The sequence below is a fragment of the Passer montanus genome, unplaced genomic scaffold (assembly GCF_014805655.1).
Source record: "Passer montanus isolate IOZ18808 unplaced genomic scaffold, ASM1480565v1 scaffold61, whole genome shotgun sequence".
Classification (NCBI taxonomy): Eukaryota; Metazoa; Chordata; class Aves; order Passeriformes; family Passeridae; genus Passer; species Passer montanus.
Window position 1 is genome coordinate 498,561 of NW_024371149.1, and position 18,619 is coordinate 517,179.

At 42.4% G+C, this 18,619-nt stretch overlaps 1 protein-coding gene across 9 annotated transcripts in view; it reads right to left on the bottom strand.

The window, feature by feature from the left end:
• ZMIZ1 (zinc finger MIZ-type containing 1) overlaps positions 1–18,619 on the bottom strand; it is a 337,743-nt gene that overhangs the window by 148,436 nt on the left and 170,688 nt on the right. For all 9 annotated transcript variants that reach the window (XR_005629623.1, XM_039727301.1, XM_039727311.1 and 6 more), the window contains one exon: positions 6,284–6,393. Coding sequence is in view for 8 of the 9 variants with exons in the window: in XM_039727301.1 (XP_039583235.1) it covers positions 6,284–6,343 (60 nt within the window). In the remaining variant the exon portion in view is untranslated. The remainder of the gene's footprint in view (positions 1–6,283; positions 6,394–18,619) is intronic.

Sequence of the window (18,619 nt, forward strand, 5' to 3'; positions counted from 1 at the left end):
TAAGAAGGAAGATCTAAAAATGGCAGGACAGAAGCAGAGATGTCACCAGCTGTGTCACGTTTTCACTGCAGAGCTTGACCCAAAAAGGACTTCCTATGCTCATCTGACACCAAGGTGACATCATGGACTCAGCTTAGAGATTTCTAGAATTTTCAAATATTCATCCTTATTTATCCAAATAATTTTAAACCACAGGCCAGACTGATTTGCTGCACAGGAAAGAATAAACTTATACTATCCTAAGGGTACTGGAGGTTTTCTGCCTGAGTTTAAAATGTGCACTTTCCATTTTGAAATGGAAATACTAAGCATACTAACACAACTAATATTAAGAGTAATAACATCCCAGCCCTCAAGCACAGGTGCTTCAGTAAAGCAGCAGAGCTGGGAATGGGCAAAGTGAAGCTGCCACAACTTTACCAATCCACCTCACAACATGATGGGTTATATTCCACCCACTGGAATCCTGTCAGATAAACAAACCAGCCAAATACTGCAAACAAGAAGGTGCCCTCCTCCCCCTCCCTACCAGAAGTGCTTCTAGCAAATTGCCTCTTTGCTCTTTCCCTCGCAGCTTCCCTACCAGGATGCAGGATCTAATGAGCAGGAATGTTGACTGACAACTCTCTAAATGGACTAGAGGAGCCAGGAAAGCTGGTCTGCTGTCAGTTTTTCCTAAAGATACTTTAGTCTAGCAGAGCAATATTCCAACAGACTGAGCACAAAAACAGACAAAGAACTTGTGGCTATAGGCCTCAGAAAAATAGACACACAAAAAAAATGTAGCTACTAACATAACACTGATGGACCATTCCACCAATAAACTGCAACACTTGAGGCCCATAAAATGTCTTTTTAAGGAAAAGGTCTTTTTCTCCTTTAGCCTTGTTATTTCACATTAAACTGCTAAAACCCCTGTAATGCTTATGTAGAATAACAAAAAAGTATATTCTAAATAAATGCACTCTTCATAGGAATACTTATAATTTTTCAAGTTCTTCAAGAATGAAATTCTTATGAAACTACTGTGGGCAGTTTTGTAAGCACATGCAAATGAAAAAAATAGGAATCATTTTTCCTTTTATTAAAATCTTTTCAGCTGTAATTTCATACCAGTCCTTGGTAACCAGTCCAAAATATACTAAAAATGACATGTTTAGGACTGCTTAGCATTTACATGAGTCTGCAACAATAACACTGAAGAGCAGAAGAATTAGTTCAAACACTTCAGCACTTAAAAACAGTTATGTAAATATACAAAGAATTCTATTTTCCTCTGAATTGCAAGCTACCAAAAACCTAGCTGCTGAGTGATGAAAGAAATGGGCTTGCTTGTTTCCAATTTGAGCAAGAAAATATCAACACAAACACACAGCAATTACAACTTTTAGCATATCTCTCTGAATGGCTGGGTAGGCACTAAAAAGCATTGCTAGGCAGCAATTCAGCAAGGCTTCTGGAAGGAAAGAGGGGAGAAATGCTAATGGCTTTCTGGAATCAGCTGTGTGACGTGTGTCTCCAATTACACGGTGATCCTGCACCATTTCAAGATTCTGCTCAATGTGCCCTGATGTACCATGACACAAGCAGCAGAACCAGCCTTCTCTGTTCCCACCATGATCTAATGCTTTTGACACCAGAGAGCCTTTTCACACTTCTCCTTAACCTGTTACTAACATTTCAGCACACTTTAGTACAGAGCCTAACAACTGCACTCAGCACAGCGGGAAGATATCACACACCCTTTCTGAAAGGGGTGACTTCCTCGAAATTTCAATATAGAAAGGGGTTTTTTTCATCTACTTCTTTGCAAAAATTTCGAAACATACAAAAACCTTACAAAACTGACTGTCAGCAAACAGAGACACAAAAGGTAGAAGCCCCTAGATTTATAATTGCTCCAAGTTTTTCAAGTAGACCCATTAGAGTAAGAGTAGAGAGATGTTACCCAAACCCACTGATTTTCCCTGGCATTTATTTCTATCACCTAACAAAAGCAATGGGCAGCATCTGGTTGAAGCCACACCTCTGGACTGCTATGAAGAACGCTTTAAGAAACCCAGTCAATTCTTTACTGGGATTTTCTATGCAGCAGGAGCCAAGCTGGCTCCTTCAGAAGCCTGTGCCTGGGCAGCAGGCAGCAAGGAAGCTCTCAAATTCAGCTCCATGCCCACCTGAACCAGCTCCTGCTGCCCCACAGCTTCATGGCCATTGTGCCAGAGCCACCTGAGCCGTGAACCTTTAGCAGATAAACAGATTCTTACTGCAGCCTCAAATATGGCAAGGAATTCTCAGGGGCCATCAGACCTCTGCTCTGTACAAAAGTAATTGTGTGCTTTTGTTTGTATGGACAAAGACTTAAAAGAAAAAAGCCTGTGCCCTGAACATCCAGCTTCCTCCAGTGTACCCTGAAGAGTTTCCTGTGTCATGATAAACTAATTGCACGTGTTAAGGAAAGTCTGTTACTTTGGCTTTTTCCACTGTACATCAAAAAAGCTATGTTTGATTTTAAAGCACACACACTTACAAATACTAAGGGAATCAGCTACAAAGAGACCACACAAGCTGTTGCAGCCTTCCACAGAAGTCTGGGTTTTTTTTAAGCACAAATACACAGCCACCTCTTCAGTTTGCCCTTTCATCTTTTCTGAAACACTTCTTAACACACACTTCGTTTCCTAACTAGCTGATCATATACAAGTTTTGGGTTTGTAGCTTTAAAGCACTAAAAAAGATGAAGGTAAAACACAACCTTGATCCTGGAACAGAAATCAGCAAGGATATTGTGGGTGTCTCACAAGTCACAGAGCTGGGAAGAAAGAAGCCTGTCCTGACCCTGTGCTGAAACCTGATCTAGTTAAAGAGGCACATGGATTACCATTTATAGCATTTCTCAGGGGCTGGAGTGGGGGGCAAGGAGGGCGGCAGACAGCTCTCAGTCTGGCTGCAGGAGCCACTGGCTGCCAGCAGGGTTATAAAACCTGCAGATGCTGGGCGCCAGGGAAGGATGGTTTTCCTCCCCCTGTTGCAGCGCACCTTCCACACCACTGCTGTGTTAACCACCCCAAAAGCACATGTGTGCTCAGGGGAACAGCAGCACTGTTTGTTCACAGTCTGGGAAAAGGGGATAACAGATGAGACCAGAAGAAAAGGCAGACACATTTTTGTCTGACCCTGAGGTTAATCCCCAGAATAGGTGAAGATACATTTACATGGCCATGCAAGGTAGTGCTTTGCTTCCAAACTCAACATGCACAGAGCAGTGTGCAGTCCAGCTCTCAATGGGTGAACTGGAAATTACTCCTTCTAGTATTAGCCAGAAAATGGCCTGTATCAAAGAACAAGGTAATTTCCTCAAGTTGTAAATGAATGACCCTGTGACAGAGAGTTGAGTATCTTCCAAAAAGGCAGTTAGTTTCTGTCTCTTTCTCCACTATAGCAAAGATAACAGCACAAGATTTTGGAACTATGAAAAAGCAAACAGCAGTTTTGATGCCACTTTCTTCAACAAAACAAATTATTTTTTTTTTTAAAAAACCCAGTCATTCCTCTCCAACAAAACTACAAGTAGTGCCATTCGTACAAAAAAATAAAAGCTTTCTGAGACATATTTTTGGTGTTCAGCCACTGTCTTAATTAACTTCAGTTTGTCATGAGCTGAAAACAAGAGTTTTCTCCTTCTTTTTTTTTGGGCCTAAACAGCATGGGGGAACCACGAATTAACAAGCATTCCCAAGCAGGATAGCTCCTTTTCAGGCATCCTTTGAACTCCGACACAAGCATGCTCCTGGTCTAACAGAAAACCCCAAGCTTTCTTCCAGGATCAAAGAAAACAGAGAGTGCTACACAAATTATCAGCAGCCTGACCTTCCTCTCTTCCCCCTGGCCTTCATCACTGAAGAAATATCCAAGCTGCATATGCAAAACAGCACTATGTATAAATGAAGTTAGTGGTTTAACTGACAGAGTACCCATTACATAGGCAAAATTATCTCTTTAAAACTTTCAGAAGTGTAATTTGATATTCTCTTATCTAATTAAAATAATATAAATTATGTACAGAAACTGATAGCTCTAGAAAAAGAAGCTGAGCAGCATCCTCCATTTGTCTCCACTTGATGTAAAGGTCTGTTCTTACAGCTAGAAGGTTAAATTGTTCTGCAGTTTAACCTTCATTCTTCATCCTATGGGCTAGGATGGCCAAAAAGGACACCAATTTGTACCAGTCAAGGGCATGTTTTTTCTGAACCAGACAGTTGTTCATAAGAAACTGGGATGAAATCCTCAAATTCGTATTTTTCTCGGGCCTCTGAAGGGCCATTAGATGCATTAACTTTCACTGCAGTGATGAAAGAGAGACACCACAGAGCAAGGATGGATTACGACCAGCAATTCTGCAGGAAAAGATTCCTATTTCTGCTCCTTGACCTATGAACCAGCTTTGTTTGATTCATTCTGAACCCCTCTCTTATAAAGGAAATATGGAGAGAAAAATCATCTGGTTTAGGTGTGAGCTGTTATCTTTTTTCTGTATCACCAGACTTGCAAAAACCCACATATTCCTGCATTACAACACATTCTAGAAAATATAAACTTCCACTAACAGCTAGGCAAAGCTATAACAATGTAATGATGGAGGATTGATGAAACTAAGAGAAGATAAACACATTCTTATAGAATCAAAGAATATATCAAGTTGGAAGGGACCTCTAAGTAATAATAAGTCAAATTTCCTGCTCCTTAGAGGACTACCTAAAATTAAATCATGTGACAAAGGGCATCATCTGGACTTGCCTTGAACTCTGACAGGCTTGGTGTTGTGACCACTTCCATAGGTAGCCTTTTCCAGTGACTGACCATCCTCTCAGTGAAGAGCCTTTTCCTAATGCCCAGGTTGAACTTCCCCTGACACAATGTCATTTTGTTTTCCTGTGTCCTATTGCTGCTCACCACAGGATCTGCACTTCCCCTTGGCTGCTTCTCTTGAGGAAGTTGTCGTTAAAGAAATAAATTTTAAAATCTAGAGCTACTCATCCAGTACCACCCCCATGCTTATCTTTTATCAGTTCCTTTGATTTAGGGTGCCTGTGTCTACAACACAAATCTAGGAACAGAGACATGCTGTGCTACCTCAAGAAGCAAAATCCATATGTCCTAGGGCACAAAGTAGGCAGGCAGGTTTTTAACTTAGCTAATACAAATAAAATCTGAAACAGCAGGACTCTGCTGTGACCCAACCTGACAAACAAAACTGCCCAGACAGCAGTGAAAAATTATTTGGGAACATTATTTCATGGAATAACAAGTTTCTCTTTTTCGAGTGTAATTCAGAAAATTTCAACCAGTCTGAAGAGATGAACTTTGGAGCTCACCTCCTGGATCCAGATGGGATCTTGAAAATATCTGTTTGCAACTTGCATTTATGCACCTGTTTGCTGCACACATGCATTGACTTAGAGATAAATACAGGAAATATCAATATGAAAAACCATTCTCTTGCTCACCTCCTCTAAAAGGACTATTGCTGTGAAAATTCTGTTAGGTTTGTTGCCTGTGGATAAGAACATACATAAGAGGAGAATACACACTGCCTGCAACCCTAGAGAGCACAGTTCACTGAGAAGGGTGAAACAGGGAAAGACAGTCTCTGCATCCTTGCCATTGCTCAGTTACAAAAGCATTTGCAAGAACAGTTACAGTGGGGAAATCTGTAAATGAGACATAATTCACTGAAAGGCAGTGGCATGTGAAGAGCCCTTCATCTTCACAAACAGATGCTTCTGAAAATTTTACCTCGCAATCAGAAGTTTTTACAATCTCCATGCAAACTGATTAAGCAGCACTCCGAGCACCTGGAGGCATGCCAACCATCCAAGTTCTGAGTCTCCAGGCAGCGCAGGTCTCAGGTCAGCTACTGGATTAAAATCAGAACTGGCCCATTGGAATTGTGGATTACTGTGCTCAGAGCACTAGAATGACAGCTGCCTGCTGTGACCCTCCGGGGCTGAGCTGGCAGGACAAGCACCACTCTGCTTCCAGCTGAGACAGACCTGTTCAGTCTACAGGCTAGAGAGTTCTTAGAAAGGTGTACGGGAAAGTTGGGCTTTTGAGGTTAATACACCAGCTCTCACAGCAGATGCTCTCTTCAATGAGATTAGTGTGCCTCAGTCCTTCCCTCTGAAGGGCAAGGACACTCATTAAGCAACAGGTAACTGCAATATGCAGCACCTGCCACACAACACCCAACCCTCACTTAGCAGCAATGAGCTCCACCTTCACTTACCTGTTTTATGCACTGCAGCCGATCATTGGTCTGCTGTATGTGCCTGTCCATAGAATTCATTTTGATTGTCTCCACTTTCTTCTACCTGAAAGCCATTAAAATCCCTCGATCTGCAAGACAAGAAGGACAATAAAGATCACTGAACATGGTCCATACACTTCCAGTACCTGAACAGTTGAACAGAGCTGCTTATAAGAAACTTCTGAGCACACTGTGAGATAAAATAATAATAATCCAAATAACAATGACAGCCTAGCTTTTGCAAGGACAAGGGCATGGAGATTCTTCCTAATCTTCATCTAAGAGAAAATACCTCCCATAAATATTAAATTAATCAGATACAGCAGAGTATTACATGGCCAAAAATAGCATAAAAAGTGTGTTCAGAAGAATCTGGATTTCTGGATTGAAAATAAAAGCAACAGGTACATTTTGGACTCTCCTCCAAGTAGCAAATCTATTTCACAAGCCCTTGAAATAGCCAAGATGACAGGGCAGGAAGGACTGGGATCCACAACACAGCCCAGACTTTAAGAATGACAAATCCAGATGCACAACCAGATGTCCAGATGCACAACCTAGAATATATATATGGAATAGGCCTAATCTTCAGAGCAAAGGCTGCGCAGTTCCTGCCTTCTAGAAAAATTGTGTTCATTCAGGTATCTGTAGCTGAAGAAACTACTCATTACTTCTGGAAAAACATGGCCTGCGGTCTTTAGATCCATCTCTTAACAGTGTAATTTAAGTCAAATTAAACCTTCCAGTAACTTAAAAAAAATCTAGAAAATAAGAAGTAAGACTCAAAGTAGTGTTTGGAGTTATGAACAATGAGTGGGCACAGAAATATATACCCAGATGCCCTATTTACACCAAACTTTATAGTAGCACAAGCAAGGTCCCAGTCTTGCACAGAAACCTCTTCCTCATGAACCTCTTCAGTGGCACTGAGTGGTTTGTTATTCGGAGCACTGTTCATGACAAAACTGTTTCCTGCTCCCTCCACACACAGGAGAGAGAGAGAGAATTTTTTAGATACTTCCAGAGAAGCTGGCAGTTCACCACTTCTGGTACACAACTCAAGATCTCTTCAGTTAAACAATTCCAGCACCGTCCATACTCAAACTCGGGGAAGGGAAGAGTGTTCCCTGTGGTGGGAACCTTGGTTACACAGCTCTCACAACAAGACAGACCCCAGACCACAGATCTGCAGGCATCCCACACACCCAAACTGCGGGAGATTTCTGTATCTAGCCGATAATGTTCTTTTGTGGCTCCGGCTAGATTAGACTCAGGGAAAAAAATCTTTTCTGCTAGACAGCTAAATGAGGTCTTAGAACAGCAGCTCAAGCTCCTCACCTCCCAGCTCTAGACACAAGAGGGTTCAATAAGCATTCCTGTCAATACATTATAATACTTATGAAACAGAAGAACCAGTTTCACATGCAAGTATTATCTTCTGATTATGCCACTGCCTTCTCAATAGCAAGTACCATCCAAAGGTCCTCTAGTAAATGTAAATTGATATATTTTATTAAAAGCCAGTTACAGTCTTATCTGCCTGTAGGACCCCCAAACAGACCTCAGTAGTCATGAAGTTTAATCTCTCAGTGGACAGCAGAGGTATTTATCAAGAGATAAGCTAGCCTAGACATGACAGTACTTCACCAGTAATCCATCTTACAAGCTAGGACACATTATCTGCATTTTAATTGAACATCAGCACAGAAGGAGAAAGGCACACTAAAACAAAAACAAATACATATACAAGCACACAGATGTCTGTTGAAAAATTTGAAGACATGCAAACTGAAACACCTTTTTTTTAAAGAAAGTCATGACATTTTTGAATTACACAATTTCATGTGTACACATGTAATGCCACTCCAGTTCACTGCCTTACAGTTAACCACAAACAAAATCAAAGGTTGCTATCAGCCAGCTGAGCCACAGCTTACTACAGTACTTGTCCAAATTGCCACTTCTCCCACAAGGCACAGACTGTGAGTGCAACCCCCTTCTCTGCTACACAGACCGGGCACACAAATTCTGTAATAAACTGATCAAATTCAGTCTCCAAAATAGTTTTGGTGTAAAAATCCAATGGCTCTCATAGAAAAGCACTCTCTAACTCTCACCCTTCCCCTAGTGGGCTAGAAGAATTTTCACTTCCACGCTCAATTCCACTTGTTCTCACATCATTAGCTCTATGGCTGAATGTTTGCCCTGCCAGACTCCCTGTGCCTCTTCTACCTCACAGCATGGATGGGCGATCACCCAGCAGCCCTTACTGCTGACACTTTGCTACTTTCACAGCCCAATCTCATTCATTCTCTCCTGGTCGAGAGAAGGCCCTCAGCCCACTAACTCCCCTGGACAGTAAACATTTTTTGCATAAACCAAAACAGCCAAAATTGTACACATGAAGTATTTAAAACTGTACACATTGTATTTGAAATGCCCTGTCTCACCACCGCAAGACTCATCTTTATCTTACTCTCAGACACATCATAAGAGCATCAAATAGAGTAATTTTTTTTTCAGTGAGCATACTGGCTCTAAGTAATTTCTGCTATAAAAACGCAGAGCTTATTAGTGGGAAACCATTATTATCTGGAAATTACTCTTTCATGGGCCTCAGCAAGAATTAAAAGATTAAACATGGAAAGTGAAAATTATCATAGAGATCAGAATTTCACCACAGAAGAATAAGCATTTTGACACCAGACCATTTTGGCTGGAAGAAAAATAACAGAAGAATTAAATTTCCAGTAACTATACCTACTACATGGGTATTGCTGTACTCTGGCCTCATTCCCCACATGCACATCCATGTCCTGAAATTTTAAAAACTGCCCTTTCTGTCGATCTCATCCTATTTTAAAAGTAGCAGCAAGATCACCTTAGTCGAAAATAACAGTACTTAAGATACAGAAAGGCCGTCAGGGCTGAATAAGAACAGACTTCTACTCGGTTAAGTGCTGTGCACTTATCAGGTCACAAGTGAAAACGACTTTGCAGGGTCCCTGGCTGGCCTTCGGTGTTCCTGCATTAGACAGCACGCTGAGATTCAGGCCTGCGAGCAGCTCAAGAGACAGCAGGGGATGTTGCTGATCAGGATTAAGGGTACTGGCAGAGGAGGATAGAGAAGGGAATTTTTCCTGGTGCTTTGTAACAAATCCCCTCTGTTTGGTGCACACATTAGCCAGAAAGGTTGTATACTACTGCTTTACATGCTAACCCCATCAAAAAGGATAAACAAAAAAAGAAGTGTTCCCAGCACCTTCTGGTAATTCAACAATAAAAAGCCCCATTCTTTCTTTTCTGAGGCGAAGACCCAGTCTCTCTCTCTTAACAACAACAAAAAAAAAAAAAAAAGGGCGAATTATTCTTCATTTTTCCCTCCCTCTAGCACTGAGAGTTTATAGCCCTAGGCAGTAATTAAAGAGGCCTCATCTACATATTTATAATGTCTCAAAAATGGAGAATGCATTTTTTTAAAGGAACAGATGTATCGACCTGTTAGCCTTTTTTTTTTAACCCTAAACATACTGAATCTTTTAAACCATTACCACAAAACACTTTTCCACATTGAAAAACAAATTAAATTTTTCAGTGGCTCTATGAAAGAGAATTTCATGAGATTCTGCTACACTCTGTGTCAGGTGACAGTTCAGGTGAGGAGACTGCAATTATTATATCAGAAACTGGACTTCCAAGCAACACAATTAAGTAAAATATGGTCCCCACCAGTTCCTAAGGCAGCCTGAACAGCCTCCTAGAGAGGGGGAAAAAAAGTTAAGCTTGACATTTCACCACTGCTTCGAACACGTCTAAAACCATTCAGCGTTTGAAAGTTAGCGTGGATTCAGTTCTGCTTGGGGTGAGCTCTCCTCATGGCCAGAACTGCCATCCACAGTGAGCCCGCTGCCCCCGTGGGACCAAGGGACCAGGGAAATCTGCTGTGCTGCGGCCAAGGGAGACCTGAACCATCACTGGAACAGACCCAGCCTTCTCCCGGGGGTTTAGAGAGACTTCACATGGTGCTTCTGCTCTTGTTCCCACTGGCTTCCTTCCCTCACTGCTGGGCAGAGCTGGAGCTCACTGGAGACATCAGCTGCTGCCCAGCCCCAAGCACTGGTACCCACCCCTTGCCACAGCAACAGGGCGCCATTCCTCCAGAAGCAAGTTTTTAGCAAATAATGTTCCCACCAGAAATCCACTCTGAGGGCAGAGGAGGAAAGGCAGCCCTGGCCAGGCAGCAGGGAGGCTGCTGTGAGCGGCGCTCGAGGCCAGCAGCACAGCGTCACGCCAGGTCTCCGTTTCCACAGGGGACCAGCCACCCTGCGGTGGCTGCAGCAGGCAAGATCTAATTTGGAGGCACTTCGGACCACTCAAGGCAAGAAGGCCGTAAATTAAAAGGCACAGGAAATACCTTTATCGGTTAAGAAATTTTAACAGTAGGTGAGAAGGGAAAATGAAGATCAGTTCCTTAAGCAGGGATTCAGCACAGCAGCTCTAAACATCCCTGCCCCCTGCCGCCACAGCACACAAGTTGGTTAATGCTGTTTATTCAATCAGCTAAAAACTAATAATTTCCTTCAAGCCCCCGCCATGCTGAGGGTCCTACGAGAGGGCAAGGCAATCTGTGTCTACGAAGCGACTTTGATGGAGCAACAAGGCGGCAGCGGCTGCGGCGGGGGCAGGAACCGCCGCGGCCCGCCAGGGGGCGCCGCCGGGGACCGGGACAGCTCGGGGGGGACCCATGGCCCGGGGCGGTGGTCCTGCAGAGGCCACGAGGCGGAACAGCCGCGTTCCATCGCCCCAAGCACGGACCCCCGAGGAGCCGGGTCCGAACCAGCGCAGCAGCTCCCGGGAGCCTGTCACCTCCAGCGGTGGATATAAGAAATTATTGGACATTATTTCTCTTAACGCCCTGTCCTGGTGGTAAAACGTGGCGGTCCGGAGACAAAAACCATCTAGTTCCACTTGACATTTCCCTTGCCATTAAACATACTGTAAGAAGTTGTTTCTCGTGCTATCAGAACGCACCTCCGTGTGTACACGCAGGTTAACGCTGCTAATTGCGTGTAATTGCATGGATTCTCCGCCCCAGCCGGTGGCCGCCCGCGGCACAGCCCAGCCCCGAGGCGCAGCCCCGGCAGCCCGCACAGCGCGGGCACAATGCAGCTCGGCACGTCTGCACTCGGGCACATGGCTCACACAGCATTCACAGGGCTCTGAGCCCGCTTTTCAGTACGAGAATTTTCAAAGATCATCTGCTGGAAAAAGTTTAATATCTATCCACGACAACTAATATATTTCTTCTACTAGATATGGTACAAAAATTACAAAATGTCAGGTGAAAGGCTGTTTTCATCATTAAACACTTGAAAAAGAAATTGTTTTAATAAAGCTTTATTTACCATAAGCTGTTAAATAGCTACTGCTGTTGGCTTTGAGCTATTAAAAAGGGCCAGATGTGAGACAAAGCAGCGTTTGTTATGCCGGGTGAGGAGAATAGATATTTGTGCTGTGCTGCTTTCCATTGTTGCTCTACAAATGTGCAGTAATCCCCAGAAGACTTTCTATCATCTTTGACTGCGAGAGGAGGAAAGCGAGTGTGTATGCGCACACAGCGCCCGGCAGGCACAGCTTCAGGGAGGTGGGAGCAGGCTTTTGTAATTTATGGTGGCTTGAGCTGCAAGGGCTGGCAATTTTGTCGGGTTTAAGGAAGCTGTTTCCGCAGCCGTGTGCTTGGGAACGTTTTTATACACAGAGCCTATTATACGCAGGCACCAACAGCCAGCCGGATACACACAAAAGCAAACCCACACATGCTTTTGAAAAAAAGACAGCATGACAGCTTGCATAAGCAAGCCTGCTGGACTCCTCTGGGAGGAGGAGCGGCGGTGCGCACAAGTTGTTCAATCATGGAGCACATCTGCACCCTGATTACAAAAGCAAAGGTGGTCAGGCTAGCTGGAAGCACACACACAGCACTGGGATATGACCTATACTTAAGTACAGACACAGAAATATAAAAAAACCTCACTCACTGTATAAGAGTAAGCTAAGGAGAGAGCTCCCTTGAGCATGGACAAGTTGGCCACCAGCCAGCACTAACCATTAAGCACATGAACCGCCTTTTGCACCGGCAGCCCTCACCTCCAGCCTGCTGGCTGAAATGAGTGGTTTCCTCAGACCGAGAGCAGCATCTGCAGATCACAGGTAATTGCCCTGCTGCAAGCTTGTATTATAAGGTTGGTTTCCCTGCATTCCGTTCAGCTCCTAGTGTCATCAGCTCTGGCAGCTTGTTATCTTAAGGGAGAGCAAGGAGGTAAAAGGACACTGCAGTTTAAAACAGCAAGAGATAATAACACAAAATTAAAGGCAAAAGCGTGTAGAAGTGTGCTACTGGGGAGCCAGGACTGAGAGCCCTGCAATAGCGCTCTCAGAGGCTTTGCACACTCCAATATAGACAGATCTGCTAGAACAAACATTGACAGTTCACAGCAGAACCCACTGATCCAGAGGTTTACTAGATGTACTGTAGCTTGCAGGTAAGAAATACTAATCCTCACTGGGACAGCTACAAGCAAATGAGCCATCCCTAAAAGCTTACCAAGTTGTGCTCAAATAATTTCATAACCAGTGTCCCTCGTCACTCACACAACAATGATGTAAAAAAATCTCTCCCTGATAAATTGCCAGTCTCTAAACTGAAGCAGAATCAAGCACATCTTCCCACCTTCTGGGCTCAGTGGGAGGATTGCAGAAGTCAGGTGAGCATAAGAACAGAAAAAGCTTTGCATTCTGGCATGCAGTGCTTGCTTATTTACCTAATGAAAGCTTGCTTCTTTTGGAGGTTCTGTGGTAAGATGCAAAGTATTTGCTGAGAATTCTTTGTGTCTGCCTACCAAATCCTGCAAACAGCCATGTAGTGTAGCTAACATCACCTGGCTTTACACACCTTCTGGGGGCTGAGTTTATAGAGCTGCAACAAAGAACATCTATGAACTTGAAACTTTTTCCTGCTTTTGCTAGGTATCAGCTACTCAAGAAAACCAGCTGATTTGGACATGAGCACCTAAGTTATTTGCTTAAAACCTGAGAGATGAGCTACAGAAGACAACCTAATATAAGCATTTTCTACAGGTCTAGAGGAAACAGTAATGACCTAACCAAACTGTCAAAGACAGTCTCAGAAGGAAGAGAAAAGGACAGAGGAGAGATGGCACTAGCAGCATATATTTTTAACAATTACCTGTCAAAAATTGAAGATGTTACTCTGTGTTTGCTATGCTCTGATAAAAACGCTCTTGCAGCAGATAGCCTGCTATTTAACAAAGAGAGGTCAAAATCTCTTGGGTCAACCTAAAGAAATGCTCCTAGCAATAACTATCTCAAGCCCACTGTGAATTAGAAGTGAGAAGGATTTGCATTCTGACACTGAAGGCCCTCTAACTTATCTGATTAAACCAGGCATGTTTTGGAGGTTGAACTGTAGCATTTGAAGGAAATTGCTGATTTCTTCTCATGATACTGCACCATCACAACTTCTATTCCTCATTACTGAGTGGCAACACAAAGAATATAACGATCACCTATCCCCAAATTACATTGCACCAAGTAAAGGAATGAGGATAGATTTGGACTCCTTTCCCCCCCCCCCCCCCCCCAAGTTTAGCAACATAAAGAAGACAAATAGTCAGAGTAGATGGTAATTTCTCTTTATTGTCTATAAATTAAGATCTATTCTATTTTCTTTCATTTTATGAATAAGGAAGTCTTCCTAAAACCAATGATTTCTTATAAGCCACTAGGGAAAGCATCACTACTTTGCAGAAGACCACTCAAGGAGAGGGAGGGAATGGAGAAAAAACATTAGCTCCATCAGCAAAGTCTCTGGAGAACAGAGCAACTGAATAGCTGCCTTGAGACACAAGCTCCAACAGTTTTGACATCAGCCATTATTCTGGCCTGTTCTTATGCAATGTAAATATTTACCAAGCTCCCCAGAATAGAAGCAATATAAATTTCAGGAGGACCAGCAAAACCTGTAAAAACTAAATATACCTGAAAAGTAAAGTAGATGCTGGATGGCTGTGAACTTTTCTAACTGGAGAAACAGAGCAGTTGCTGGCAGCCAAATTACATTGCCTGCACTGCTTTTAGGTGCTATCCAAATGGGGCTTCTCACAAACTCTCCACTTGCTTTGAGTTATGACAATTTACTGCTAGGGGGTTACTTTCTTTTAAGTAACTTAAACTAGAAAAACTGGACATTATATAGACAGCACAAAACTACAGTTTTAGTAATGCCTATAATCTGTTTTATCATCTTCATTTTAAGGCAGCTGACTGGATAGCTATCTATATGAGTATTTCTGGACTTGCAGAACGTACATTAAAAACCAAAGAATTTGGTTTTACTGAATTGTCAATACAATTGGATAAACATTCAGTGTTTCAAGTTGCCACCAAATCCTAAATTTTAAGAAGCTGTACTGAGAGTCTGGATAAAATGAGCCAGTATTGGACAAGCAAATCAAATGACTGTGTATCCCTCACGGAGAACTCTTCTGTACATACATAATCAAACATCGTGATCCAATATACTGGAAGACTTGAAAAGTGACTGCTGTTTATGTTAGTCTCAACAGCTAGTATTCAAGGACCTGAAACACACCCAAAGGGACAAAATGATTACTACTGAAACTTTGTCACAAAGCCCAGAAACACTTTGGACACCCTAGAATTGATTTTGAAAACAACATATTTTAAAACTAGTTGCAACTGAAATGCCTTCAATTCCAATAAAGTCAAATCTGCACACATCCCTGCTAATTGTCTATCTGTAGTGTAGCTGTTGCTATTTGTGCTTTCCAAGGACACTCGAAATTCCATAATTCCAGTAACATAGAAATTCTTCCAGACACCTAGATTACAAAATACTGCAGGAGCTTTACACAACCAAGCCTGCTGCCTTCAAGAAAGAAGTTAACTGAAACATTCATGATCCTCTTCCCCATTTGGTTTTCTCACCACCTGATCAATGGAGAGGAACTGGCCTCTAATAACTACCAGCGTACCACACCTCCTTTAGAGGCAAATAAAGAGAACTTTACACTTACCATGAGATAAGTTTCTTTTTACCAAGAATCGTAACAGACAATTTAGTTTTCAAAGGTTTATGAATTCCAAACCTCTTGGGATAATCAGGAGCAGATTTCAGTAGTGTTTCTTCTGAGAGCACAGATCTCTGTTAGTTGTACCTCCACTAGGTCTCTCACCCTCAGGTGATAGCACAACCAAAGCTTAAAGGGCATCTGGCAGAGCACAACACAGATCTCCAGCAAGTTTTTGAAAATCCTCTCAAGTATTTCAAAGCAGCAACTATAGGAATGCTAAACTTGGTCAGAACAAAAGCTACCTCAACTGCAAAGACTAAGAACCAATGTGGTATCTCCTGTTAAGAAGAGCAGAGCACAGTTCCCATCATCCCCACTGCTGTTTCCACTGGAACAGACCAGGAGTGAGCCTGACAACTTATGAGCCACAACTGTCTCACAAACTGAAGCAGGCAGACTTCCCATTTTTATTACAGACAATGTAAACAGGAACACTATGGCTAATGAATTATTTATAGTGTGGTCCATAAATTAAGACACTTAGACTGCCTTGCATTTTTCATACCACCATCATTACTACAAAGTATATGCCCAGAAGCTCTTTCCCATAACTGCAGGACAAAGCCAGCCCTGTGAACAGAGACCTGAGCTCTTCTCCACCACCAAAGGCTTCACTTCTTCAGCTTCTCTGGCTTTCCAATTACACCCAGTGCTGCTCTGGGCAGACACCATCTCCACCAAACACACACGGTGCCTAACGCAAATTACAATTCAGACTAGGGATGCCACACGCTAGTTTAATATCAACGATGAAGCGACTAATGAATGTATTATTCAAAGTTAAGGATAAAACATCTGATGTTACCCTTCCCGCAATTTCAAGACAAAATTTCCAGCATTCAGCCAGACTTCCAAATACAGAATTAACTTGATAAACTTCGACTGTACATCCAGGTGACAGAAAAACAGTTAAAGTCCAGATGGTATTTTCTTCTACTCATATCCTACCTTTCTTTTTCTTTTTTTTTTGGTTAAATGGTTATTATAACAGTGGAACAGACCTCAAAAAGCTGCACACTTTTCTTCTTTGCTCCCAACAGCAACACTATAGACTCCAGAGGTCAGCTTTAGAGCCTTCAAGTTTTTCTTGAAGCTCTGCCTGATTAGACATACTCTGGAGTGACTTTCACTGTGATCAAACGTGATGTGCTGGTGACACGCATACAAAGCTGGCAGAGCAGCCACACTGCACAGCCTTCAGCAGGCAGGAGTTGGTGAAACGACTCTTGGAAACAACACTTGCCTCCCCTGAAAAGGAAACAAGTACTCCCTTTGAAAAGGTTCTGATGAACTCAAGGAGACATGTTATTGTGACAATATCAAACCTAGCAGAGAGTAAAACCCTGCCCTACGACTCCTTGTCTTTTGCTCTTGATTTTTGTGATCCTTGAGTGGTTACAATTTGCATTTTGGCACCTTTTTTTTTGTCTCCCCAGAGTAATTGAGGTGCATTACATCTGAAATTTGGAGGGATATATTTTGAAAGCAACACTGTGCCTTGTACTGCTGAGCAACAAAATCATACACTTTTCAAATATGGTAAGTGGAAAGGTATTTTGCTCAAAGGTTGACCTTATTTTAGGGATCCAAAATTGCTTTCTACTAGAGTTTTGTTACTCTGGTCACTTCTACAGCAGAGGTACATTGCAGGAGCTCAGTTGCATGTTCTCTAGGTGATTTGTCCAAAGTGTCAACACAAACAATTTTGAACCTTTCACTTAAGCCCCAGACAATGTCCTAACAGCTAAGTTCTTCCTTCTGTGACTGTCACAAGAAGCTCAATATGTTAATAGGTTGTCCTATTCTGCTTCCAGCTGACATTAGGAATACAGATTCATTCTCTGAAGTGGTTTAAAACCCATTTAGATACCTCTTTCCTGGGATGACTCTAATTTATTCAAGTCTCTCAAGTACTGCTAAGGACCTAAGTTAGTCTATTGCTGCCACCTCTTCAGGCTATCAGAGTTGCCCTCTCTGCTCCCCACCCCACCCTTGCCTTAGCTTCTCCTTCAGGACTTGCTCAAGTCTCTAGAAAAGATTGGTTTCTATTACCTGCAATTCAAGTTTTTTTAAACATCATTATGTAATACAAGTGCTTTTAATACATCACACCTGTCATAGAGCCAAGACTCACTAACGAACTGCACAGCAACTGCAGCACTATTATGCAGCTACGGGAAGAAAACCTGTGATGGGTGTTAGCAGCAAAGTTCTCAAGAGCTTTCTGACTGGCCTGTGAAAAGCACCTCACCAGCATAGAATTTTTTAATAAGCCTCCTTCCTTCTGAAAGCCAACAGATCTGCCCTTTTCTAAGGGTTTGATTGAGCTAACACATGAAAACACATACATAAGCATACATGTGCACACAGAACGGGATGAAATGCTGGGGAAGAAAGAATTAATATTACAAACTCAGGTAAACACTTTCTTGCAAGATCAAACAAATCCTGAGTGTTACAGAATCTGGGAGAAAAAGCTCACACAAGTGATACTCAGCAAATTTGTTCCAGAAACAGGGATTTTATTCTGCAGCTTAATTCATCTATGATGCAGAACATGCCTAGCTTCAGTCTAGGTATTAATGAATCATCCCATGTACTAAATTGTGAGGGGAAATCACAGAAATGTGATACATTTTGTTTGATACATCATATTGCCATGGCTCTACCTGCAAGAAATTGAGTTTCTAAATTAGTTTAAAACATTCATTTAAGAAAACATGTCCAAGAATTGAACAAGCAATTTAACACTCAACAGAATAAAGCAGCATTTAACCCTGAGGGTGACCCAGCAGCCTCCTCACAGGTTCAGTGAAGCACAGGCTGCCTTGTCAGTCTCAGAGAACGAGGCAGGGCCAATAGGTAGGGAAGGGAGCTGGTTAGGACACACACTGGCAAGGAAAATATCAGAGTTGGAAGGTCATATAAATTGCTAGACATGGAGACGAGATCTGTCAAAAAGACAAACTACCTAACAATTTTAACCTATTGGCTAGAGCTGTCCGTGTCAGCATAATGTTAACATATATTATAACCTCATCACAAAAACATCCACGTAGATGGAGGAGAACTGCAGCTAAACCCTCTCTCTTATCTTCTGTTTAGACAGGAACTCATTCTAACAGAGGTTTAAGGAAGAATT